This window comes from Equus przewalskii, chromosome 6 (assembly GCF_037783145.1).
Source record: "Equus przewalskii isolate Varuska chromosome 6, EquPr2, whole genome shotgun sequence".
In the NCBI taxonomy this organism is placed as follows: Eukaryota; Metazoa; Chordata; class Mammalia; order Perissodactyla; family Equidae; genus Equus; species Equus przewalskii.
In genome coordinates, this window is record NC_091836.1 from 3,431,401 (window position 1) to 3,457,995 (window position 26,595).

The following is a 26,595-nucleotide window of genomic DNA, read 5'->3' on the forward strand; positions in this document are numbered from 1 at the left end:
AACGTCCCCCTCTCGCCTCCGAGTCTCAGTTGGGGACAGACATCGCTGGCCCATCCCATCGCTCCAGCAGCGACACCTGCTTCCCTGACCCGCCCCCCCCAGAACCGCCATCATCATCCACTGGAGATGTGCCCACGCACAGGACGGGACCGTGGCTTCCAGAAGGACCTGCCAGCGTTTCCTGTGACGAGTCAGACGGTGAATAGGTCAGACCTTGCAGACCACAGATGGTCTCTGCTGACAATTTCTCTCTGCTTTAAAACGCTTTCAAAACGTAAGGGGCTGGCCTGGTGGCACAGCGGTTGAGTTTGCATGTTCCGCTTCGGCGGCCCAGGGTTCACCAGTTCGGATCCTGGGTGTGGACATGGCACCGCTTGGCAAAAGCCATGCTGTGGTAGGCGTCCCACATAGAAAGCAGAGGAAGATGGGCATGGATGTGAGCTCAGGGCCAGTCTTCCTCAGCAAAAAAAAAAAAAAAAAAAAAAAAAAGGAGGATTGGCGGCAGATTTTAGCTCAGGGCCAATCTTCCTCAGAAAAAAAAAAAAAAGAAAAGCCTGTGATGTCTCATCTCTCAGAACCGGAACAGACACAAGAGTAGTATGGATGCTGTGACAAATCCAGTTGCCTCGTGACATCGAAACGGACTTAACAAGATATGGGGAGAAAATCAGCTTAAAACCACCAAGTTAGTGCCAACATGTTAACACGGCAACGGCCGACTGATACACCCCGTTTTGTGGATGGACCAATGAAGGGCCAGAGAGGGCAAGCGGGGCCAGACAAGCTCCCCAGCAAGTCGGGGTGCATGCCGAAGGACGAGCACCCAAACCCGCCCTCTGGGCCCTCTAGGTTTCTGGGGCCGGCACCCCAGGGTCTGAGTCCAGTTCCACCACTGACTGGCTGGGAGACTTTGAGCCGATTACTTGATTTCTCCCTGCCTCAGTTTCCCCATCTAGAAGATGGGCACACGAGTAGCACCCACCCCGGATGGTTGAGATGAGGATGGAGCTGACATCCACCAAGTGCTCAGGACAGCAACTGGCTCGTGGTGACGCTGAAAGGAACGGGCCCATTCGGGGACCTCAGGGACTCACTGAGTCAGAGGTAAGAAAACAAGAGTTTGGGATGTGACCAGCTAACGCCGTGGTTCTCACCTGGGGCAATTCTGTCCCCGAAGGGGCACTTGCGGATGTCCCAGACACTTGTGGTTGTCACAACTTGGGAGAGGCGGGGCACGCTCCTGGCACTGAGTGAGTGGGGGGCCAGGGATGCTGCTCAACACCCCACAGCACCCAGGATGGCCCCCCACAGAGAATGGTCCGGCTCCACAGTGCTGAGGGGGAGACCTCCTGAGATAAGGCAAGTACTAGTCTTTTTTTTTTTTTTTTTTTTGGTGAGGAAGATTGGCCCTGAACTAACATCCGTTGCCAATCTTCCTCTTTTTTTTTCTCCCCAAAGCTCCAGTGCATCGTTGTATATTCTAGTTGTAAGTCCTTCTCATCCTTTTATGTGGGACGCCGCCACAGCATGCAAGTGCATTTCTGACAACTGAGGCGCTGGGGGCCAAACGTCAAGCCCAGTAGCAGGGCCGGCCCTGTCCTGTTCACACTGTTGTGCGCAAAACAAGGCAGGTGCCAAGAAGGCCAACACAGAGATGCCAGAAAAAACCAGACACACATGGCCTGCGCTGGGCTGCAGGTAAAATTTATTAAGGCCACTCTGGAGTTGCACCCATGGCTCACGGGGAAGGGCTGAGCCCCGCTCTGTTCTGGAGCACGTCTTGCCAGCTCAGCCTCCACCCCCTTTGCAGACCAGAAGTGCAAGTCCGCTAGCTTACGGGGGCCTGGTGTAGAAAAGGAACTGAGATACAAGAATCATATCCCTGACTTTTAAGGAAGGAAAAAAAAATTTTTTTTCTTTGGAACCTTCTAGAAAAAAATTTTTCCCAGAAACCTCATCGCAGTGACCGAGGAGGTGAGGTTCCGAACGCGTTTCCTCCGAGCTCAGAGAGGCTGAGGGCCTGGTCCTCCGTGCGGAGGACGTCAGGGTCCCGCGGTGGCAGCTGAGATGAGCTGGGAGGACCAGCAAAAAGGCGCGGCGGGCGAGGGGTCAGGGCTGCTCGCGGCCCCCCGGGCCCCCTTCCCGGCTCTCCTACTTCTGCTCCTCCGGGGCTCTCTCGACGATTCCGGGCGCAAAGGGTCCCACCAGCCACATGATGGGGACGTTCTGGGCCACGTACTCCACCATGCGGTCCAGCGCCTCCCGGGCCTCGGCCACCCGCTCGCGGCTCTGTGTCAGGACGCCACTGGACAGGTCCTGGAAGGAGTGGACGCCCGAGAAGGTGGCCTGCAGGTCCTCGACGTGGCAGCGGGCCTGCTGCAGCTGGTCCTTCACGTGGGCCGGCAGCCCCTGGATGCTGGAGCCCAGCGACGCGCAGGTGGCCTGGAGCCGCTGGGCCGCGTCGCGGAGCATGGCGAGCGTGTGCGACTCCACCTGCTGGCACGGGAGGGTGGGGACCGTGAGCGCCGTTTGCGGGTCGGGGGGTGACTAGATCCCAAGCCAGGGAGGAAAACGGGGCCCCACCTCCCACCTCTGGGAAAAACCTTTCCCTGGGGGAGGCCGTCTACACGGCGGTTTGGAATACCAACTCTCTGAGGTTCGAACCGGGTGACGTATCTACGGGCCAAACGGAAAGCCAGGCAGAGACATTTCTCCAAAGATACGCCGATGGGCAGGAAGAAGGGGAGAAGGTGTCCGACTGGTCATTAGGGAAACGCGGCTCAAACCCACCGTGAGCCCCACTCCACCGCCCCCCCTGGGATGGCTAAATTCAGAACAGACAGTAGCAAGTGTTAGTGAGGACGGGGCGACACTGGGAGCCTTGGGGACGTTGTCAGTGGGACGGTCACTTTAGAAGACAGGCTGGTGGGTCCTCAAAATGTTAAACTATAGAGTTACCACGTGACTCAGCGATTCCACTCCTCGGTGTCGACTCAAGAGAAATGAAAACTCACGTCCATACAGAGACGTGAACACAAACGCTCACAGGGGCACGATTCACAGGGCCAAGGGTGGGGACACCCCACATGTCCATCAACAGATGATGGATAACATGAGGCAGTCCAGCCACACTGGACTGGACTATTATATTAATATGCTGGAATATTACGCAGCCATGAAGAGGAGCGAGGCCCCGACACAGCCGCACGTGGACGGACCTGCACACACGACGCTCAGGGAGAGAAGCAGACACAGAAGGACACGCGGCGTGTGACCCCATTGACGGGAAACGTCCAGAATAGGCCGATCCACAGACAGAGAGCGGGCTCGTGGGGGCCAGGGGCTGGGGGTGGGCTGGGGGTGATGCTGATGGGGACAAGATCTCCCTTTGGGGGATGGAACGTTCTCAGTGGATTCAGGTGATGGTTGCACAACTCTGCGAAAATACTAAAACCCCCTGCATTCTACACTTTAAAAGGGTGAATTATACAGGACGTGAATTACATCTCGACGAAACTGTTTCTTAAAAAAAGTACAAGATACTGAATGTTATATCTCAATAAAATTGTCTTTTTTTAAAAAAAAAAAGGAGAGGGAAGGTTTGGAAGAGCTTTCTAGGCAGAAGCGGAGAGCGGTGGGGGAGCCCGCGGTCTAGACGGGGCCTTGAAGACGCCCGGGCCGGGAGGAGGCAGGGTGGGACCTTGTCCTGAGCCATCAGCTGAGGGCTGCGGCCTCAACCCCGGGGTTTGGGGGGAGACGGCTCGGGTGGGTCTGGACGCTGAACAGTCATGCGTTGACAGAGACACTCACGCCATCTTTATAAACATCACCTTTGTCACCCTTGCTTTACGTGTTGACTCTCTGATACACATCTGACTCCCATACCAGGACGGGTACAATTCAGTGACTTTTAATATATTCACGAGGTTGTGCAAATACTGCCTCGATTTAATTCCAGAACATTCCATCTCCCCCAAAAGAAACCCCCATCAAGCATCGCCACCAAGCACCCCGTGGTTCAGAAGCAACATCCACACCCAAGTGTGGGAATCAAGGCGGGCTTCCTGGAGGAGGTGTCACTGCATCCTGAAGTCACGAATAGGGGGCGAGGCCAGGGAAAGCGTGCCAGGCAGGTCAGCCCACCCAAGCAGAGGTGTGGGGAGGGAAGTCGGGGTCCCAAGAACCCATGCCACCCCCCGCGGTGGGTACCTCCGGCTGGGCCGGGTCCTCCTCCGTGCCCGGGAGCTGCTTCTTGTTCCAGTTGAGCCACATCTGGTGCAGTTTCTCCTGACCCTCCACCAGCTTCTGATCAACTCCCTGCTTGACCGTTTCCATCTGGAGCAGGAGGGAGAGGGAAGGGCTGGCTGGGCACCCACCCACGGCCGCCACCCCCCCGCGCAGCCCCCCACCCCCCGGGGGAGGCAGCATTCCAGGGGGAGCCGGGGGATAAGGTGGTCTACAAAGGGGAGGGAGGGACACTGTTGTCACACGAGGTCTCTGTCGCTCTGGTGACACCGGCTGTGAGCTTTGGCTTAATCGACACACTCACGGCCTGTGCTGTAGTTGCAAAAAAAAAAAAAATGCGGCCACAAATTCTGTGGCTCCTCTCATTTTATCCGTTTCTCCTCCTCCTGATCATAAATTTTAGGTCACGCATAGTTTACTACAATCAAAAAAAAAAAAAAAAAACAGGGCGAAGATAGTACTTAGAGGAAGCGAAGCAAAGAGGAAAAAAACTAGGAATGTAGCTCTTCAGAGAACAGAATTAAAAAAACCCTCAGTGGGGGGATTGGACCACAAAGAGGCAGGAGGGGACAACTTGGGGTGGTGGAAACGTTCCACATCTTGACTGCAGCGCTGGCTACGTGACTGCTTATATTTGTAAAATTCCTCAAACTGCACATTTTTTAAAAGGGGAGGGGCCGGCCTGGTGACGCAGCAGTTAAGTTCACACGTTCCGCTTTGGCGGCCCAGGGTTCGAGGGTTCAGATCCCGGGTGCGGACACGGCACTGCTTGGCACGCCATGCTGGGGTAGGCGTTCCACATATAAAGTAGAGGAAGATGGGTATGGATGTGAGTTCAGGGCCAGTCTTCCTCAGCAAAAAAAAAGAAAAAGAAAAAGAGGGATGTTTATTGTATGTAAATTATACCTCAATAAAACTGACTTGAGGCAACAAAATAAAGTGCTCATGCCTCTCGGCTGGGTGCTCTCGTGCACCTGGACCCCTCAGAGTCCACTAGGGGGGAAGAGACCGAGCTGGCTTCCCGGAGGAGGAGCCCACCTGCCATGGGCTGAATCGTGTCCCCTCAAGTTCCGGTTTTGGAGCCCTCAGCCCAGCCGCACAGGATGTGGCTGCATTTGGAGAGGGGTCTTTGCAGAGGTGATTAGGGGAAAATGAGGTCACTGGGGTGGGTCCTGATCAAACAGGACTGGGTCCTTATAAGCAGAGATGAGGACGCAGACACGCACAGAGGGACAACCACGAGGGGACACAGGGAGGAGCTGCAGTCCACACGCCAAGGACAGAGGCCTGGGAGGGTCCAGCCTCAGTGACACCTGGGTCGTGGCCTCCAGCTCCGGTCCCTGGTCGGGGGCGCTCTTTCCAGCAGCCCCTGCAGGCCCATCGGGAGAGGCCCCTGGGGTGGGTGGGGGTGGGGGTGTGGGGGTGCCCCGAGGGAAGGTCCCCCCAATGTCCCCCGGGTCACCCGCCCCCCCCCCCCCCGGGGCCTCACCAGGCTGAGCGCCTGCGCCAGCTGCTGCAGGGTCTCCTGGGCGCCCAGGCGCGCGGCCCGCAGCTTCCCCAGCGAGTGCTCGTAGGCGCGCATGCGCAGCCGCTCCGACAGCGAGCCCAGGCGCACGTAGTAGGTCTGCTGCTGCCGCTGCTGCTGCACCGGCGCGATGTCGCAGCCGTCCAGGGACGTGGCCAGGCGGGCTGCGGGGACAGCACGGCTCAGGCTCAGGGGTCCCGGGGTCCCCGGAGCCCCCGGAGCCCCGCGTGGCCCCGCCCTCGGTTCGCTCCATCCGCGAAATGGGTCTGAGGCCCCCCAAACGTCCCGGGACCACGAGGCCTCAGCCCAGCGGGAGGGTCTCAAACTCCGGCCCGTGGGCCGCGGGCGCCGCCCGCCTTTATAAATAAAGTTTTATTGGCACCAGTCACGCCCACGCCATTGACCTGCTGTCTGCGCTGCAAAGCCGAGCGGTCGCAACAGAGACTGTGGCCCCAAAAAAAGCCAAAAATATTAATCACCCGGCCCATTAAGAAAACGTGTCCTGCGCCCGGCTGTACCTGGAAGAGATTTTGCCAGCAAGCCTCAGTTTCCCTTTCTGTGCAACCCTCCAAGTCAGAGCTGCGTGGACTGTGAAATTTGGGCTACCTTGCGCTCAAAATGAACTTTTGGCCGCTTTTATGATCTATTTATAGTGGGCAAGACGGCTTTCTGCTTCTGGTGAGTGGTCAAGTTTCTTTTCTAAAAGGATGTGCAAAAGTCACGTTCAAGCACAGGGACGGGGACGCATGACATGAGATAACCCAGGCGATGGGCTTTGCCCGGGCAGGAACAGCAGTGCTCCGACGATTAAGCGAAATCTCCCTTTTCAGCCACATATTTGCGCCTCCCCTCGGGTCGGGCACCGTTCCGGAAACAAAAGACGGGGGGGACAGAGAGCGACAGAATCCCACACGCAGCCATCAACTGGGGGCTCAGTCAAGGGAAGCCTCCGATCGGGGGATTCTAGTTGTTTCTACGAACCTAACGGAATTCTGGGGTCATGTTCTTCTGTGTGGGGCCAGGTCATGGCCATTTTGGGCTTTGCAGGCCAGGTCGTGCCTTGACCACTCAAACTCTGCCACTGTCACAGAAAAGCAGCCACAGGTGCAATGCAAACAAGTGGGCGTGGCCACGTGCCAATAAAACTTTATTTGCAATCGCAAGTGGGAGGCCGGAGGGACGTGGCCCGCACGGCGCTCTCAGGGGTTGGACACCAAGGGCAGACGCAGGCCCATGTTCCAGGCCTGGCTCATGTCCCCCCTTGCTCCCAGCAGCCCCTGCTTCTCCTCCTGCCTTCAGGGGCTGGGAACCGCCCCCCCCAGCTGCATCTTACGGGGTCTGGGCACCTACTCTGCGCCAGCAGGTCCAGTGGCATCTTGAAAACACCGAGGACCCATGACAAGCTATGCTCAAGCCACATGCTGTGGGGCTCAAGGTCGCACCAACCCCGCCTGGATCACCTCGTCCCTCCAGAAAGCAGGGGACACCACCTGCCCCCGGGGATCCCCAAGAAGCAACGCGGGACTCAGAGCCCACGGACGGGGGCTCCCAGTGGCCGAAAATAATGCGACAAAGGACGCATGCATAAAATAACGCATCAGACTAGAAAACCTTCCCGCTGGCGCCCGGAGGATGCTGGTGAACCGGCCAGGATGCGGTGAAAATAAAAAATGGACCAACCCGGAAAAGGCCCTGAGCAGACAGAGCCCGTCTGGCGACAAAGTTGCATTTAGCGTCTTTTGCAAGAGACCCACTTGGCCTGCGTCCTTTCTTGCTGAGGCCTCTGAAAGTCAGAAGCCAGACTTGAACCATTTCCAAGGGCGCTGGGAGGCGACCGCTGGAAACTCTAAGATTAGACGCGGTCGCCGTGCGGCAGAGACAGCCACCGCCTCTCGCGACAGCAGCCGCCTGGTCAACAGGTTTGGACTGGGGCCCCAGGTCTGCAGACAGTCTGGCGTCTGCACCGCGATTCCCATTCATCGTCCCGCTGTTCCCGAACCACCTGCTCCTCCCCACAACCTGTGCCTCGGGGCCACCAAAACAGCCCAGAACTTTCTCCAAGGAAGCTGCCCACTGAGAGAGGAGGAAGCGAAAGCCACACGCGGCAACCCCGGCAACCCGGCAACCCCGGATGGAGGGAGAGGAGGAGAGGAGGACGCGGAGCCGCTCACCGCCCCTGGGGGACCACGTGACCCCATTTATCGGAACTTCTAGAACAGGTCCAGCAGCCTGTTCTCCCCGGGGCCATTCGGCCCCTCCCCCACAGGGACGTCTGTGGCTGTCACACCTGGGGGAGCTCCTGGCATTGAGTGGGGGGGGGGGACCAGGGATGCTGCTCAGCCCCCCACAGCGCCCAGGACGGCCCCCCAGAAAACGAGCGGGGCCTGAATGCCCACAACGCCGCACCTGGAAAACGCTGATCTCGTCCAGATTCAGCTTTTCTCAGTTGTCTCCTATGTTTGGCTTTTTTGTTTTTTTCCCTTGGAAGATTAGCCCTGAGCTAACATCTGCTGCCAATCCGCCTCCTTTTTTTTTTTTTTTTTTTTGCTGAGGAAGACTGGCCCTGAGCGCACATCCGTGCCCATCTTCCTCTACTTTATATGTGGGATGCCTGCCACAGCGTGGCTTGCCAAGCGGTGCCATGTCCACACCTGGGATCCGGGCCGGCGAACCCCGGGCCGCCGAGAAGCGGAAGGGGCGCACTTAACCGCTGCACCACCGGGCCGGCCCCCATATGTTTGGATTTTCATTCAAACAAACCAGCCCTGGCCAGAGTGGTCAAGAGGCTCCTGTACCCGGGCGGAGCATGGTGTCTGGTGACACTTGACCCTCGGGGGCCATCACTGCAGGGGACAGCAGCATCTGTGACCTTGAAAGCCCCTGGCACATGGGCAAAGGATGGCTGTCTCTAGACGGCAGGGACAACGGCCACGGGTGGGAGGACAAGCACAGACCACGAGGAGGACTGGCAGCTTTGTCCCCCGTTTGTCTATTTCTCTTCATTCCTGCCGTCACCCGGGGCCCCCCAGCGGCGCTCCCTGGACCAGCACCCTCACCTCTGCCCTGGTCCCTGGCTCCTGCCCCTGCAAGACTGTCCTCCCTGCAGCTGCCACCAGAGGGCGCCCGGGAGCCCCTGAGTGGGTCCCGCCTCCTCCACCTGCAGCCCTCCAGGCTCCCCTCCCTCAAGGAGAAGCCGAGTCCTCCCTGCGGCCACCAGGCCCCACAGCACGACCTGCCGAATCCCCTCCCCGCCCTCCCTCCTCCCTCTCCCCACCTCCCTCTGCTCCAGCCACAGGGACCTCCTCACTGTTCCTCTCACACACCAGGCCTGGGCCTGCCCCAGGGCCTTTGCACTGACCTCAGCTCAGCTCACTCCTTCCCTCCTTTCACGTTAGGATCAAACGTCACCTCCTCAGAAAAGCCTACTCAACCCCCCTCCTCGAATTCTCCCCTTTAACCTGATCTCTATCTCCTCTAGACTGTGAGTCCTACAAGAGCAGACTGCCTGGGCCCCAGAAGATGCTTGGCACACAGTCGGTGCTCAAGGGACAAACGGATGCCTGGGGGTGAAGGGGAGACAGAGAAGAGATTCCCAGTGACTTTATTCAGGGATTTGAGCACCCGCTGAGCGCCAGGCCCCATTCTAGACACGGGGACAAGTGCCGAAGAGAAAGAAAGAGCCAGGTTAGGGGGGCAACGGGGGGTCAGGACACAATACGTCCTCGTTCAGGACGAGGGAGGTTGCAATTTTAGAAACAAGAGGCCTCATCGAGGAGGTGGCATTTGAGCACGGAACTGGAGGTAGGCAGGGGCAAGCCATCTGGGTGTCTAGGGGATGGAACAACCCGTGCAAAGGCCCTGGGGTAGGAACATGGTCAAGGATCTGCAAGGAGGCCAATGGCTGCAGTAGAATGAAGGAGGGGAGGTGGGAGCCCTGGAGGGCTGCAGGCGGAGGACGGGGGACCGACTCAGGGGCTCCCGGGCGCCCTCTGGTGGCGGCTGCAGGGAAGACAGGCATGGTTGGCCAGGGAGGAGGGGACGGTGCTGGTCACGGCCATGATAATGGATGGGAGGAGAGGTGGCAGGAACAAGACGGCCAGCTCCAGGTGGCCGAGAGGAGCCCCAGGCCGCGGGCCGCACTCACCCAGCTCGGCGTCCGTCATGGGCAGGTGGTTGTCCACCCATTCCTCCGACTTGCCCAGCACCGTGTCCACGCCGCTGAGCACCATCTGGCCCACGCGGGAGCCCAGGACCGACTGGACGCCGCTCGTCACCACGGACTTGGTCATGTCCACGCCGCTCTGCACCGCGCCCCGGGTCGCGTCCACCGCCTCCGTCACGCGGGTGGCCACCATGTCCTTGGCGCTGGACACGGCCTCTCGGGCCCCCGACACCTTGGACGACACGAGCTCCTTGGTGTCCGCCAGGACCTACGGGACAGGCCAGCATCACCATGTCCATCCTCCTCTATAGCTGGGGAACGCCCCCCCGACCTTCCACCTCCAGGGAGGCCGAGAGGAGGAGCGCCAGCTCCCGGGTGACCCCAGGGGGTCAACGTCGAGTCCAGGGTCACAGTTAAGGCCGCGTGCTGTGTAGCCAGAGGGCCTGGGCTGAGTCCCTGGCTTGATACGTGGTCGCTGTGCAGCCTCAGGCAAGTCACTGCACCTCTCTGTGCTGCCACTTGGTTCCATGCTGTTATGGGCTGAATTGGGTCAGAATGTGACTATTTGGAGGTAAGGTCTTTAAAAGAGGTGATTAAAGTAAAAGGAGGTCATTAGGGTTGGGCTCTAATGCCATCCGACTGTGTCACCGAGGGGAGACCCTGTGAGGACACAGCGAGAGGACAGCCATCGACAAGGGAGATGCGGCCCCAGGAGAAACCTGCTGGGCTGACCCCTGGCCGGGACTTCGAGCCTCCGGCACCGTGAGAGCAAAGCCCGTCATCTGGGCCGCCCGGCCCGCGGCCCTTGGTCACCGCGGCTCCAGCTGCCCACGGCATGGGGTCAGCGGGGCAGCTCGGGCACGTCCGCGTGACCACGGAAACGAAAGACGCTCCGGACAGTGACCGTGCCGATCGTGCACCGAGAATTGCAATCCCGGCCAGGCAGGGAGTCCGCGTGCTAATTAATAATTAATAATTAAGTCCCTCAGGACGGGGGTCCTCAACTGGGGCTGGTTCTGTCCCCCAGGGGACATCGGGGGACGTCTGGGGACGTCTGTGGCTGTCACATTGGGAGGGGCTCCTGCGTCGAGTGGGTGGGGCCGGGGATGCTGCTCCGCCCCACACAGCGCCCAGGACGGCCCCCAGAGGTGCCCCAGCCCCCATGTCGCTGCGCCGAGGGGGATCCCAGTATTAGAGATGCTGAGACTAAGCAACACAAGGACTTTCCGCAGGTGTCCAGACATTCTGTCCCTGACGTAAGGTGCCAGGTCTGTGCTGTCGGATGTGGGAGCCACGACCCGCGTGTAGCTATTTACGCTTAAAATCATTAAAATTGGCTATTTGAAGTTTAAAGTTAGACGTTTCAAATTTAAAGCCATTACCTAAAATTTTCAACTAACGTTAACTATTTAGAATCTAACATCATTACAACCAGTAACTGAGTTCCTCAGTCCCACCAGCCACATTCTAAGGGCTCAGAAACCACATGGGGACGGGTGGCTTCCATATTGGACGGGACAGAGAATGAACACGTATTATCGAGGACGTCCTACTGGAAGGCCTGAGCCAGCACGACCTTCTTTGAGTGGGATGGGAAGGCCTCTGAAGAGGTGACATTAGGGCAGAGACTTTGAAAGCCTGGTCCATGAAGGAGGAACAGCACGTGCAAAGATCCTGGGGTAGGACTGAGGTGGGTGTGTTCGCTGTATTTGTTTCCCCCGCCTGCTGCTCTGGGCAAAGTGGGAGACACGAGGGGGTTCGGGGGTGAGCCCCCTGCACCCCCCACCCTCGCTGGGGGTTCCCGATGACGGAACTTGGTTACCTTCCCTGTCTCTTGCTGGAGGATGGGCAGGCTCTCCTCCAGTTTGTCCAGGCCCCTGTGGGCGTACTCGCTGGCTGACGCAACTGCAGGAGACGGGGCAAGATGGAAATCGGACGGTTGGCACACGTGAGCATCTCTCGGGGGCCCGGGAGGGCCAGCCGGTGCTGGTTTGGGGGACCAGAGCTAGAGATGGGGCAGACCCCCCACCCCGAGCCACGCTGCCCGGGCCCCCACTCACTCTGGGGCTCCAGCTTGGAGAGGATGGGCTGGGCCCCGCTGACGGCAGCCGCTGTGAGGGTCTTCACGCCCTTCTCGGCCGCGTCACACACCGTCCTCACGTGCGGGTGGCTGTCCTTGGTGGAGCCGTAGGCCGCCGACACCATGTCGCAGGTGGAGCTGACGAGGGGCAGGCTGGCCACACGGTCCACCACGCTGGGCTGCACCGGGGAAGTGGCTCAGGAGGGCTGGGCCCGAAACCCGGGGTGTCCCGGGGTTTCAATCGCACTCCCACCCGGCTCACCCTCGTGTCGCATCCACGCGGTTGCACAAGCCGGGAACTTCGGGGCCTCCGCTGGGCGCTTCCCTTATGTCACCCCCGACCGGGCACGCGACACCCCCTGTGTGGCAGGCGTGACCGAGCCAAGAACCGCACCCGGACGGAGCCCGGGGTCTAACACTGGGGTCTGCAGACTCCGGCCCCCCAGCCATGGGCCACCCAGCGTCTGACATTTTCCTTCTTGCCTGGTTTCCTCCTCATGGCTCGACCGAGACCCCGTCCACACGGCGGAAGTTTCACCACGTTCAGAGCGCACAGCGAGGCGGTTTTTAGCGTATTCGCCAGGTTGCACAACCGTCACCACTGTTTCCAGAATTTGCATCTCCCCAAAAAGGAACTCGGGACCCACGGACGGTCGCTCCTCGTTCTGCCCCCCCCTCCGGCCTGAGCTAATTGCTGTCTCCGTGGCGTGGGCTATTCTGAACCTTTCATTAAGTGGAAACATCCGTGGTCTTTTTCGTGTGGCTTCTTTCACGCAGTAATGTTTTCAAGGTTCATCCACGTTGTCATGTGTTTGGGCTTCTTTTTTTTTTTAATTGTCTTAAAATACATATAACATGAAATTGACCATTTTCAGGGCACAGCTCAGTGGCATGAGGCCCAGTCACGTGGTCGTGCCACCATCCCCTCCACCCATATCCAGAACTTTCCATCTCCCCAAACTGCAGCTCTGTCCCCATGAAACACGGACTCCCGCCCCTCCCCCAGCCCCTGGCCCCCCATCCACTTTCTGTCTCTGTGGATGTGGCTCCTCTGGGGACCTCCTGTGAGTGGACCACACAGTGTGTGTCCCTCTGAGTCTGGCTCATGTCACTGAGCATCATGTTCTCCAGGTCCCTCCACGTTGGAGCAGGCATCAGGATTCCCTTCCTTTTCAGGGCTGCATAATATTCCACTGCTACCTACTTTTACAAATGAAGTGTTCTTGGCACATGGCCACCCCCACTATTTACATGTTGAATGTGGCTGCTTTCATCCTGCAGCAGCAGAATGGAGTAGTCAGAGCAGTGCATCTGAGCCTCAGTTTCCCCATCTGTAAAATGGGTAGCTCACCCTCATCCTGAAGGAGTTGTGAAGATCATGGGCGTGCAGGGGAGACCCCGGAAGAACAGTCGACTCTCATGTGCAACTGTTCACAGTTTTAACTCCCTTAATTGCCAGTCCTGGGCAAGGGGGAGTGTTATGCCAATTTGACAGAAGGGTAAACTGAGGCACGGAGGGGCTAAGTCAGTCACCCAAGGTCACCAAACCAGCCAGTGGCAAAGCCGGGCCTTGGTGGCAGCCTGCCTCCACGGTTCATCCACGAGGCCTCTTTGGAAGTTAACCACAAATTTACCCCACGATCCAGCAGTTCCGCTCCTGGAAACCGACCCTTCTGATGAGAAGACCCGCCCACAAGAGACTTGCACACGAACATGCACAGAGCCTCCTTCACAATGGCCAAGAGGAGGAAACAACCCAAATGTCCTCAACTGGTGAGAAGATCAAGAAAATGTGGTATAAAGTACATTTTAAAAAACATATGTGACGGCCGGCCCGGTGGCATAGTGGTTAAGTCCATGTGCTCTGCTTTGGCAGCCCGGGGTTTGCCGGTTCGGACCCTGGGTGTGGACCCACCTGCTGCTCATCAAGCCACGCTGTGGCAGCATCTCACATAGAAGGACTTACAACCAGGATATACAACTCTGTCCTGGGGCTTTGGGAAGGAAAAAAAAAAAAAGAGGAAGACTGGCAACAGATGTTAGCTCAGGGCCGATCTTCCTCACCAAAAAAAAGAAAAAAGAACTATCCTATGACTCAGAAATTCCACTTCTGGGTAGATACCCAAAAGATTTGAAAACAGAATCTGGAAAAGAAATTTGCACACCCACGTTCACAGCAGCATGATTCACAAGAGGTAAAATGTGGAAGCAACCCACGTGTCCGTCAGTGGATGACAGAGAAACACAATGTGGTCCATCCAGACAATGGATTATTATTCAGCCTTAAAAAACAAGGAAATTTGGACCCAGGGCACCACATGGATAAACTCTGAGGAAGTGATGCTCAGTGACATGAGTCAGACGCAGAGGGACACACACTGTGTGATCCGCTCACAGGCGGTCCCCAGAGCAGAAGGTTTTACTTTTATCAAATGATTTCATGACTCTATTTACACGAAACGTCCAGAACAGATGAATCTATAGACAGAGAGCAGATTAGCGGCGGTCAAGGGCTGGGGAGAAGGAATGGCAGTGAGTACGCGTGGGGCCCGCGTTTCCACCTGGGCCGATGGAAAGTTCTGGAATTCAGTGGTGGTGATGGCTGCACACCGTGAATGGACTTAATGCCCCGGAACCGTACGCTTCAAAGCGGTTAAAACAGTCTATTTTCCTGTTATGTGTGTTTCACCACAATTTTAAAAAAGGAACGAAGCAGAGACGCATCGCACCACACGGACGAACCTCAAAAACGTCACGCGCAGTGAAAGACGCAGACACGGGGGTCTCGTGTCGCGTGTTCCCGTTTCGGCAAAACGTCCTCAACAGGCAGATCCAGAGACGGAAACTCGATGGACGAGTGGGTGCCGAGGAGGAGGCGGGGACGGGGGGTGACCGCTAATGGGGTCTCTTTCGGGGGAGACGAAAAATGCTCTAAAATGGCGCAACTCGATAGTTTACTAAAAACCAGAGTTGTCCCCTTCGTCGCGGTGAATTTTAGGATACGTGAACGGAACCCTAATAAAGCTGTTTATTTCAAGGGGCCTTTATTTAAACTGGGGAGGGGGAGGCGGATTAGGGACTGAGTTCCCAGAAGGAGACCCCTAACAGGACATCCAGGGACAAGGACCATTCAGCTGGGGGGCGGCCAGCCAGTTTCAACCAGAGCCGAACCCCAAGCAAGAGCCATTGGGATTTCCAGTTGTCCCCACCTGTTACGGGGTCCCATTAGGGGTTTTGGCGATGGCGCTCCCCCACCCCCTGCTCAGGAGTGATCCACATGCGCTGCCACGGCACCTCGGTGTGGCCAGCCTCACCCCACGGATCCCAGAGCTTCCTCACCTGCTGGACCGGTTCCTCTGCCGTCACCTGGGGGCTGGCAGTGGCTTCCGTCCCGTTGGCAGACATTTCTCGGAAGCAGGCACTGTGGACAGACGGACGGATGGACTAGTCAGGGTACAGCCCACTCTGCCCCTCCCTCCAGGGGCAAGTCCAGGTTCACACCTGCCGTCTGACCGCCCCCCTTTCTTAGAGCCCTACCTCTCAGCCACTAACGCGCTCCGGTGGGCCTGTCCTAAGCAGGTGCTGATTCGGCGGGGCCGAGAATCTGCGTTTCTAGCAGGATCACCTGACGCAGCTGATCCCGGGCCACACCTCGGGAGGCCAGGTCTGGGCACATCCCCCCCAAGGGCTCCCAGAAGACACCTGTGGTGCCAAAGCTCTGGGGATGGCCATTTGCCAGTCGCTACCAGCCTTCAAGAGCCCTCTCCCCTTTGACCCAGAAACCTCCCCGTGAGGACAGTCCCACACGTGCACTGCCAAGTAGGCAGAGGTGTGTACCTGTGTCGGCCACAGGACACTGGAAACAACCTGGTTGCCCAACGGAAGGGGACTAGAGAAAATAACAGCTTGGCTCGGGGCAGCCGCTCAAGACACGTAACCGACACGGACCAAGATAGTGTCAAGACCCAAAAGGCGCGAGTGGGGCTCGTTTTGCTGGCATTTGCACAGAATCTTTAGAGACACAGGGAACTGTTAACAATGGCCAAGGACAATCAGGCAGCCCGGGCAGGCCCCTGACTTTCGAGCCAGGTAGATAATATTACCCGTTCAAAGCAAAGATAAGCTTTAAAAAGGAAAAAAAAAAAAGTTAGAGAGACGGTGCCTGGCCCCACTGCAGACCAGCCAAGTCAGATTCTGGCCGGGGGCTCCTAATGCACAATTGCAGGTGCGATGGGGGCCACAGGTGCGCCCCATCTCCCTGGCCAGGTGCGAGATGGGGTCTAGCGCTGGGACTAGTTTCCAGGAGGCGGGTGACAACCATTCCCAGACTGGAGGAGAGGCTCTGCCGGTGGCGCTGAGCTGGGCCCCCGGCACACAGTGGGTGCTCAATCAAGAGACCCATTTCACGCCACTCTGGCTGCCTCGGACAGACGGCTGAAGCCAGCCAGGAAGGCGCACCTTGCTCGTTACAAAGGTCCCCCGAGTGGGAATTGGGGCCTGGAGGCACACGTGCCCCGGATGAGCATCACCTAAGTCGCCTGCAGTTCCCCGGAGCCTGAGCTCACCTGGGCGCCTCAGAGATTCTCCCTCCCGCCCCTTTTATCCACCACCCCCTCCTGGAACCGGCTGAAGCAAGGGCTGCGGGTGTCAGCGCATCCTTGGGGGGCTAGCGGCCCGCCTGCCGGTGGCCCCAGGGGCCGGAGCAACAGCTGGCTGGCCTCATGGGCGCGCCCAGCTGCAGCCAGGAAAGTTCCCGGAGACGGAGGCCCCAGGCCGGGCCCCTCATCTCAGCCCCGACAAAGGTCCCAAGGACTCTGATCCGGGACCGGGCATCGCCCCCGCCGGCTTGCGCGACCCACTGGCCACGCCCACCCGGGAAGGGGGCGGGGCTTCCCAGAGCGCCCCAGGGTGGGCGGGGCGGCAGGGGGCGGGGGCGGGGCCGAGCCCCCAGGCGGCTAAACCATTTCCAGGGGAGGGGGCTGCCCCCTGGTGACAAGGGATGGAGGGGGCTCTGAAGACCCAGGGAGGACGGCACCAAGGAAGCTGGCCTCCAAACGGCGTTTCCAAAGCGAGCCCACTTTTTGAATTTGGAGACGATGCGGTTTGGGACCGAGCATTGGCCCCCGACCCCGCCGAAACTGCCACTCCTGGGGGAGGGGCTCTTTCACTACCCGCCCCCCCTGAAAGTCCCAGGAATTGAAAGGAGAGCGTTTGAAAGTCCAAGCTAGTTGCAGAAGTTGGATTTTGGGGGGCGTGGGCGAGGGGTGGGGTGCTCGGCCCGGGCTGGAGACCCCTCCCCAGGCCGCACAGAGGCCAGCAGAGTCCCCCGGGGAGCCCCTCCCCGCCCCTTTCCCCGCCTGGGGCGCCCCACGACTCGGCCGGCCCCGCGCCCATCTCAAGCGGACACCCTCCCGCCCCCGCCCCTCACCGCGGGCCGCGCGACGTCCGGAGGGCAGCGGCCACGACTTCAAGGCCAGGTCCGGAACCGTCCTGGGCCGCCCGGGGCCCCGCTTTTATACTCGGGGAGGCGGGCGCTCGGGAGTGACGGGGCGGACGGCCAATCCGGTTAGGGGGCCTCCCGCCACCAGGCCACGCCCCTCGGCCGGCCCGGGACGTTGGAGCCACAAGTCCGGGGAGGGCCGGGCGCGGGGTACAGCGCGCGCCACCGACGTGCCCCGCGTGGGGAGACCCTTTACGACGTCGGCTCCAGCCAGGGACGCCCTTCCCCATCTGGGGACCCGATGAGCCTGGTCCTGGGAGGTGAGTGAGACCCGATTCTGGGGTCCCCCAGCCCCGCTTCTCTAGTGGCCGTGCCTGATGCCCCCGGCGCCCCCCACCCTGGGCACGGGGGCGAGGGAGCCAAGCCCCCGATCCAGCAGTGGGAGAGCTTTAACGACAGCGGTGAACCGATATTTAGCGCCTTCTGCCGGCCCTGACCTGCATCGTTCCCTTTGCCCCCCCCAACACTATCTTATCCCTTTATCATCCCCGTTTTGCAGATGAGAAAACTAAGGCGCAGAGACAGTGAGCCAGAGGCAATGCGGGGAGCCTCTCCTGGATCTTTGACTCCTGGATCAACCCCTTCCTGAAGCAGCCCCCACTTGGATTTCCTCCCCCTCCCAAAATATCCTTTATCCTCTTGGTCTAGAAACTAAAGTCTCAAACTCAGATGGTCCCAGGGGCCAGGCAGGACACAAAGGTCTCTGCTAGACGGGTGGCAGCATGCCCTGCCTAGAGGGGGCAGAGTGTTGCCCTGTAGGAGACGCACCCAGGGCTTCCCAGATCCACGGGAATCCCAGACAGTGGAAGGGTCCTGCCCCTTGGAAAATGGCTGGACCAAATAAAACCCAACAGGGGCTGTATCCAGCCCAGGGTTTGTCACCTCTGCTAAATGACGTTGGGTAGGGTGGGACTTCTGGAACCTTGGGAAAGAACATGGAACAAATTGGGTGTCTGTGACTCAGCGTGTTTTTCTGAGAGGGTGTAGGCCCGCTGTCAATAGGGCTTTCTGAGATGTCCGGAATGTCCAAGCAGAGAGGGCTGGTGGAGAACGTGGGGGCTGTGGGGTTTGTAGGGTGATTGGAGGAGGCCTGTCTGAGTGCCAGTGGAGCACAGAAACGAGGGAGGTAAGAAGCAGCCACTTGGAGACCTGGGGCAGAGTTCCTGATGACAGGAACAGCACATGCAAAGGCCCTGAGGCTGGACCGTGGGTGGTGAGTTGGAGAGGCAGCCAGGAAGCCGGTGTGGCAGGAGCAGAGTGAGCGAGGCGCAGAGCTGGAGGTGAAGGCCTCAGGGCTGCATAGAGCTCAGAGAGGGGAAGTGACTTGTCCAAGGTCACCCAGCTGGAAAGTCACTGGGAGATGTGCCTGGTGGCCTTCAGCTTTGGAGGCACTCAGTGCGAGGACAGGGCCAAAATGTCCCAGTTCTGATTCGGAAAATAAAGTCCTGGCGAGTTTGCTGTACATCTTTCGAACAAAAGGAGCCACGGCCCCCTTCCTGGGTGCGGGCACCCACCCCTACCTCAGTCCTCTGGGGGCGCAGTCACGGGCATTTGCCACTGCGCATGCGCACCTGTGGGTCGGGGGGGGGGGGAAGAGCGCCACTGCCCCCTCCTCCTGGAAGCCCTCCAGCCTACTTCCCAGGCCCCCCCTGGCTCAGGCTGCCCGAGAAAGTACAGGCCGCCCGGTGACGCTGGAATTTCAGGTCGCCCCCAAAATGCATTTGGGGGGTGAGCATGTCTCGTGCCATATTTGGGACATATTTAGACTCAAAGTCATTCCTTGTTGATCTGGAATTCAAGTCGAGTGGGACATCCTTCTACTTTGCCGCTTGGCCTCAGTCTGATCACCCTCCCCGCAAACCCGCGGCCCCCGCTCTGCCCCAGCCTGTCGCCGCCCAGCCTTGGGGCCTCCCTGAGGGCAGGAGCCCGGCCCTGGGGGTGAGAAGTGGCCGCTGTTCCGGGTCGTTCCTCAGAGTCCAAGTCGGACGTCGGCCCCATTTTCCGGAGGAGGAAGCGCAGGACCCAAGAAGACACGGCCTTGGCCCCGGTCACCTGGCCGGAGCCGGGCAGCCGAGCGGGCTGGACCCTGGGTGTCTGTCGCCCAGGTCTGTGTTTCTGAGGGCGACTCCTCCCGCTCCTCCCCTTCCTCCTCCCTTCCTTCTCCTCCTCCCCTCCCTCCTTCTGTCCCTTCTCCTCCTCCTGCCCTTTGACCCCTCCGCCTTCTCCTCCCCTCCCCTCCCCCCTCCCCCTCCTCACCTCCCCTCCCCCACCTTCCAGGGGGAGGGCTCTGGATCCCCCAGTTCTTTCCCACCCCCCGGGCCCCCCCCCCCCGCCGAGCCTGTGCCACAAGGTGGCGCTGTGCTCCCGGCTTGGTCTCTGCCAGGTCCGGTGTCGCCCGGCCGCCCCCTGACCGCCCCCGCCCGTCCACCGACCCGTTTGTCCCGCGTCTCCTGTTACGAGTGGGGACCAGCGATTCAGCGGATGTTCAGTCCTTCCACAGACAGTTATTAAGCGCCTGCTGTGTGCTGGGCAGCACGGGATGGGCAGGGCCACGTGAGACGTTTGCCACTGGGGGCCCCTCCCTCGGTGAAAAAATGTGACAGCTGATCTTGCGCGACTGCACTGGGGTTCTTTTATTTGTCTTTTTCTCCTGATTTTGAGACATTAAAATGAAGCCATTCTGTGGGTCCCTCAGAGTGTCACGGGCCCTGGGTCTCCTGTGTCTGATGGATGACCCGGCTCTGGTGACCAGGTGGGTAAAACAGAGGGTGAGGGGCTGGCCTGGTCGGGTAGAGGTTAAGTTTACCTGCTCTGCTTCAGCGGCCCAGGGTTCGCGGGTTCGGGTTCTCGGCATGGACCTATACACCACTCATCAAGCCATGCTGCGGCAGCGTCCCACATAAAATAGAAGATTGGCACAGATGTTAGCTCAGCGACAATCTTCTTTAAGCAAAAAAAAAAAAAAAAAACAGGGAGATTGGCAACAGATGTTAGCTCAGGGCTAATCTTACTCACCAAAAAAAAAAAGACAGAGGGTGAGCAAGGCTGTGCTGAAGGGGTGCTAGACCCAGGAGGGTGGTTCTGGAAGGCCTCCAGGAGGAGGTAATGTCTAAGTTGAGGCCTGAGACATGAATAGGGGTCAGGCAGGTGAAGACACTGGAAAGCTGTTCCAGGCAGAGGGAACAGACAGTGCAAAGGTTCAGAGTAAAGTTGGAGGGTAGAACGTGCAGGGGCTGGGGGCTGTCAGGGAGGAGAGATGGAGCAAGACAGGTTGGCAAAGGCCAGGCTGACTGAGCCCTGAGGGTCCTGGGGAGCCACAGAGGGTTCTGGAGCAGGGTCAGCCAGAGCATTCTGAGATCCCTTGGCCACCCTGTGGGTGAAAGTGACCTGGAAGGGGAAATCAGGTAAGTCCTGCAGAGGAGGCGGGACCAAGACGGAGGCAGGGGGACATGGGCGTGCTGGAGGACGATCCAGGCCCAGCGGCATTGATTTGCTCAAGGAGAATTTACGAAGCGCCTGTCGTGTGCCCTGCCGGGGCTACAGCAGCGAGCCAGACAGAGAACCCTGCCCCCAGGGAGGGAGACGAGCACGTACATGACTCCAAATAATGCATTCCGGAGTTTGCCGTGTGAGCTGCGGAGAAAAACACAGCAGGAGGGGAGGATGGGGAGCCTGACTGGGCTGCTGTTTTAAACCAAGTCAACCAGGGAGCCCTCAGTGAGGGGGACAGAGGAGCTGAGACCCAGAGGGGAGACGGTGGAGCTAAACGTGTGGCTCTCTGGAGGAGGTGTGCTCCACGCCGTGGGAACAGCCCGTGCAAAGGTCCTGGGACAGGACCAGGCCTGGCTGGAGAAATAAGAGGAGGCCATGTGGCTGGAGCAGAAGGAGGAGGGGGAGAGAGGGAGGAGGGAGGGCAGGGAGGGGACGGGGCAGGTCGTGCAGGGCCTGGGGGGCACGAGGAGGACTCGGCTTCTCTCCTGAGGGAGATGGGAGTCCTGGAGGGCTGTGGGCGGAGGAGGGCGGGATCTGACTCAGGTTGGGGTGATGGGAGAGCAGGAAGCTTTTGGGCAACCACAGCTCCGAGCGGCTGGAGGAGGGGGCTGGGAGTCGGGGTTGGTTGGAGCCCATGGCGGAAGGGGCCTTCATGGCGGGAGCACCTGTCGGATTCAGAGCAGCCGAGGGCCCCCTTGGGTCTCTGGGGAAGGAGGGGTGGAGCCTTCGAGAGGCGAGGAAGGGCAGGAGGGGGACAGACGGGAGTCGACGGCCCCTGGCCGGGTCTGCAGGGCAGGTGGCAGATCGGAGGGCCTGCAGAGGGACGGTGGACAGGCCAGGGTCCAGAGGGGAGGCCGACACGGGCCTCTGGCTGAGCCCCCGGCGGTGGGGGCGGAGGGGACCGCGGGGCCGTCCCCGAGGCTGGGACCCGCAGAGGCACAAGTTGAGGGGGCTGTTGACGAGCTTCTTTTTGCTCCCCCAGCACCCCCTGACCAGAGTGGCAGATTTGTCGAATAAAAATTCAGGCCCCACAGATAAACGTGCGTCCCCGAGACGCTGCGGTGGCATCGGTGTGTCCCGCATATGGCGAGGGACCCACTCCTGCTGTTCATCTCCCCGCGTGGCCTGTGTCTTTTCTGGCAGCCCCACCCCAGCCGGGACAGGCCAGCCGCGTCTCTCCCCACGCAGCTGTGGCTCCAGCCCGCGGGTGGACCGTCCCCAGCGGTGGCCCGATGGCCAGAAGGCCAGGTTTTGTCTCCTGGGGCTGGCTCGCCGTGGGGAGCCGGGGTCTTTTAACATGCAGGCCCCGGCCCGTCCCCGCCCCCCGCCCTGATGGCGCCAGCTGCCCGCTGTCCCCTGCATGACGGTGGCGGTTTTGGGGGAGGGGAGCGGCTCTGAGACCCACTGTCCCCTGCGCCAGCGCGTTCCAGACCGGGCAGGTCCCTGAAATGCCGCACCAGGGGGCCGGGCAGCCGCAAAGCTTCCACGTGGCCTTTATCTCCCCCGCCCCCCGGGTCCTGGTGGCCTGTCCAGCTCAGAGCGGGACCTCTGAGGCCCCCGGGCTTTCTGAGAAGTGTGCAGGCAGCGCAGACAGACTTCCTGGTCCGAATGTGCCGGAAGGACAGGCTTAGGGCCAGCTCACTGGGAACTGGATCCCCCCGGGGCTGCAGCCACCCCCCGACCGCCCCCCACACTGAGTGGCCTTGTCTGGGGTGGCCGGGCCCGGCGGCTCAGGCCATGGCCGTCCGGGTGCCAGCTGCCAGGATGTGCCAGTCACGTTGGCAGGCAAGGAACACGCCGTTCTTGGCTCCCCGGCTGCCCCTTTGTTCCCAGATGGAGGTGGGGGGCTGTCGTCCAGGCAACCGGTCCCTTTTCCCCCCCAAACAGTCGCTCGACGTGAAGATCCGAGGCAGCTCGGGCCTGGGGTTCTGGCCAGAGAGGGTCCCCCGTCACCCAGGGTGGCAGAGGGGCCCCGTCTCCGCGGCCAGCCCAGCCTGCTCGGAGCTCGTGTGGCCCAGACGGTGGGGAGGCCGAGTCACCCCCTTGCAGTTGGAATGCGGAGGTGGCAGCAGTGGGGGAGGGGGGACATTCCCGGCGGTGGCAGCTGCTGGCCACCGCCCCCCCCAGCCCTGCGTCCCCAGAGTCGGAGGCTGCAGCTGGTGTGGGTGGCTTTGGTTCCGGGGGGATGTTATTTTGGGGGGGTGGGGGCGAAGGAGCCAGGAGCCCCTCCCCCCCAGGGCAGGAAGTGGGGCGGCCCCAGCTGCTGTCTCCCGTTGGCCCACCTGGCCTGGTGGGCACCGCACAGGAAGTGTTCCCAACGCCCGCCCGTGTGGTCCCCTGAATCTGGGGCCCGGAGGGGAGGCAGCCCGCCGGGAGGGGGCAGGGCCCGCTGTTGCAGGTCTAGAATCTTCCAGAAGATCCCAGCTGGGAGAAGAACGGCCCCCGTGGAGGGAGGGCAGTGACTTTGGCTGAGCAGTTTATAGGCACCAGGTCATTTAATCCCGAATCTTTGGGAGGGAGGCACTGTGGATGAATCTGAGCCTTACAGAGGGGGAAACTGAGGCTCATAGACAGAAGTGACTCGCCCAAGGTCACACAGCAAATAAACAGGCGAGCTGGGAATCTCATTAGCATTTAACCGCAGACCCACTAACTCAGCATGGGCCTCCGACCCTATAATGTGGACAGGGGTTCAATATAGAGTCTTGTCCATGTGAAAAAAATAATAATATTAATAAGTTATTATTATTGAATAGTATCTCCATTCTACAGGTGAGGAAACTGAGGCCCAGAGACTCAGATGAAGACTCGAGCCCACAAGGCCAGCACAGCCCCTCTGCTCCACTGGTACACAGCCCCCTTGTCACAATCAGGCCTGCAGGGGCTGTGCTGGCTCCGCCCTCCCGGGTCCCCATCCCGGCTCGGTCACTCACTGATGCCGAGGGAGCCCGGCCAGCGATGTCACCCGCCTCCGCTCTGCATCTCTGCGCTGGGTCCCTTCCTTCTTAGCCGGAGCAGTAAAGGCTGTGGTTCGGGGAGGAACAGAGCTTTCCATCTCCCCAAACGGAAGCTCTGTCCCCATGAAACACTGACTCCCACCCCTCCCCCAGCCCCTGGCCCCCCATCCACTTTCTGTCTCTGTGGATGTGGCTCCTCTGGGGACCTCCTGTGAGTGGACCACACAGTGTGTGTCCCTCTGTGTCTGGCTCACGTCCCTGAGCATCACGTCCTCCAGGTCCGTCCACGTGGGAGCAGGTGACAGGATCTCCGTCCTTTTTTTTATTGGTCATCAAAGGCATCGAGGCCTCCTTGCGCCCTGTCTTGGATCGCTTGCTCCAGCGGAAGCCAGCTGCCATGTTGTGAAGACACCTGAGAAGCCCACGGACAAGGAACGGAGGCCTCCCGCCAACAACCATGGGAAGGAGCCATCTGAGAAGTGGATTCTCCAGGCCCCGTGGACCTGTTATCACAATCGCCTTTTGAAAAGCTCTCTCTCTGGCTGCTGTGTGGAGAATGGACTGTAGGGGGCAGGAGTGAACGGAGCTGGCTTGGAAAGTGGCTACTGCAACCGTCCAGGCATGCATGGATGGTGTCCTGGATTTGGGTGGCGGCAGGGGACATGGATGAAGTGGATGGGTTTAGTGGTTATTTAGGAAGCAACACAAATGGGACTTGGGACAATAAAAGGTCGTTGATGTCCCGCAGGTGGGGCCTTCCTTGCAACAGGGAGCTGAGGAAGGAGCAAGTGGAGGTAGAGATGGGGGAAGAGGAGATGACGGGTTTAGCTGAGGCCACCTTGAGTCTCTGTTCCTCAAATGTCCAAGCGGCCACCATAAATGTAGCTCCTTGTCTGATAAGAGTAGACTACAGACTCAAGCTGGGGTGAATGTGCGCACCCGCGGGACACATGGCAATATCTGGGACATTTTGGGGTGTCACAACTTGAGGGCCAGTGGGGGGGGCAGGTAGTGCTGCTGACATCTAATGGGTAAGAGCTGAAGATGGTAGTCAGCATCCTGCAATGCACGGGACTATCCCCCCTAAAAGGAATGATCGGACTCCAAATGTCAATAGTGCCGAGGTGGAGAAACCCTAAGATAGACCAATGGCTGGAATAAACAATTCCCAGTTTCAATAAAGTTTTATTCGTCGTGTATGCGGCAGTCAGATGCAGATGGAGTCTCCTGGGCACCTCCCCTCCCCAAGGAGCTGGCCAAAGGGGAAAGAAAACAAGACTCGCAAGAAAGTTTCTAAAGGATCTGGCCAGAAATGACTTATATCACTTCCTCTTACATCCCATTGGCCACGTCAGTCACATGGCCGTGCCTGACTGCAAGGGATGCTGGGAAATGTAGTCCAGCCATGTGGCCGTCCTTCCTCCTTCCAGGAAGAAGGGAAAGAGTCTGATGGAAAACGAGCCAGTCTGTGCCACGGTATTATTACGATTGTCCTAATCGTTTCTGTTATTATTGAGACCTAGCAGCTTCCGGAACATATTTCTGCTTCGGTGTTCTCTCTCAGTTCGATTCCATCCCCAGGGTCAGCGGAGTGATTTTCAAACCTGTTTTCTCAGATCCTTGCTCTCTATCCTGTCTCCAGAGAAAAGCGCTCCGGACGTTTCCCCATAAGCCATAGGGTCAAGCCCGGTGCCCTTGGCCTAGCATTGCCAGCATTCAAAATGTTAAGCAAGCAGCGGGATGTGGGCATGTGTGGCAATGAACCTTGAAGGTCATCCGTATTTCAGGACCTGGTGGGGGAGGGGGGGAGTATCTTCCTGGCAGGGTTGGAAGGCTTCCTGGAAGAGGAGGCATCCATGCTGAGGCTCTGAAGGAAGCAGACGCCAAAAATCCAAAATGCTAGGAGCGGGAGAAGAATGAGGAGGGTGTGGCATCAGGCGAGTCAAGGGGACAGGATGTCTGGGGAAAGAGGAACGGTCCCCTATAAGGAATGCCGGAGAGAGAGTAGAAAGATAGCAGGGGTGGGGGTGCAGTGGGAGAGCTCCTCTCTGCAGAACAACGCAGGTAGCAGATATGGAAGGAATCCCCGAGATAGAGAAGTCATCATTTTGCACCCACCAGGGTGGGAAGTGATCCATGCAAGGGGCGTTCCATGGATGCAAAAGTATTGGGTGGAGAGCTGTAAGGGAAAAGGGCGTCACACAGGCTCAGAGCATGCTTCCCGCAGATTGCTTGTCACTTACGAAGGGGAACAGACATCTGTAACAGAAAGATCCGGTCGACACGCCCAGAACCAAGCGATCAAGGTTCACGTCGTCACCGCTAACGTGACAAACCAGCATCGTGTGCCTCCTGGTGCCATGCACTGGGGAGGGCACAGTATCGTGTCTGAACGCTCACTGCCAGAAATGCATAGTCCCAATCTAGTCCTGAGGGCCCGTCGGGCTGTGGGAGATCCTACAAGACAGCCCGCCCAGGGCTCTGAACCATGAGACGTGAGACACACAAAAAATGCCGGGGGATGCACTAGGTTAAAAAAGAGAGGAAATAGGTCTAATAAGAAAATGCAACATGTGATCCCCACAGGAGCGTGTGTCCGTCTCCTACCGCCTTACTTCCCCCTTCAAAATCACA

General features: G+C 59.2%; 1 protein-coding gene and 1 long non-coding RNA gene across 4 annotated transcripts; one reads left to right on the top strand and one right to left on the bottom strand.

The window, feature by feature from the left end:
- Positions 1–1,688: 1,688 nt before the first annotated feature.
- PLIN3 (perilipin 3) lies at positions 1,689–17,671 on the bottom strand. 2 transcript variants are annotated; one of them, XM_070622677.1, is made up of 8 exons: positions 17,441–17,671; positions 15,352–15,433; positions 11,993–12,191; positions 11,755–11,837; positions 9,915–10,200; positions 5,735–5,934; positions 4,210–4,335; positions 1,689–2,496 (listed from the first exon to the last, which is right to left on the bottom strand). In XM_070622677.1, the coding sequence occupies exons 2-8, from the start codon at positions 15,415–15,417 to the stop codon at positions 2,152–2,154; spliced, it is 1,305 nt and encodes a 434-aa protein (XP_070478778.1). In that variant the 5' UTR covers positions 15,418–15,433; positions 17,441–17,671; the 3' UTR covers positions 1,689–2,151. The 2 variants fall into 2 exon arrangements, with proteins under 2 accessions (XP_070478778.1, XP_070478779.1); XM_070622678.1 differs by having other exon boundaries at positions 1,689–2,493; positions 17,441–17,652.
- Positions 17,633–25,143, top strand: LOC139083797 (uncharacterized). Of its 2 annotated transcripts, none has more exons than XR_011540741.1 (4): positions 17,633–17,772; positions 18,012–19,617; positions 19,896–20,264; positions 23,777–25,143. It is a non-coding gene; the product is annotated as an uncharacterized lncRNA (long non-coding RNA). The 2 variants fall into 2 exon arrangements; XR_011540742.1 differs by having other exon boundaries at positions 20,208–20,264.
- The last annotated feature ends 1,452 nt before the right edge of the window (positions 25,144–26,595 follow it).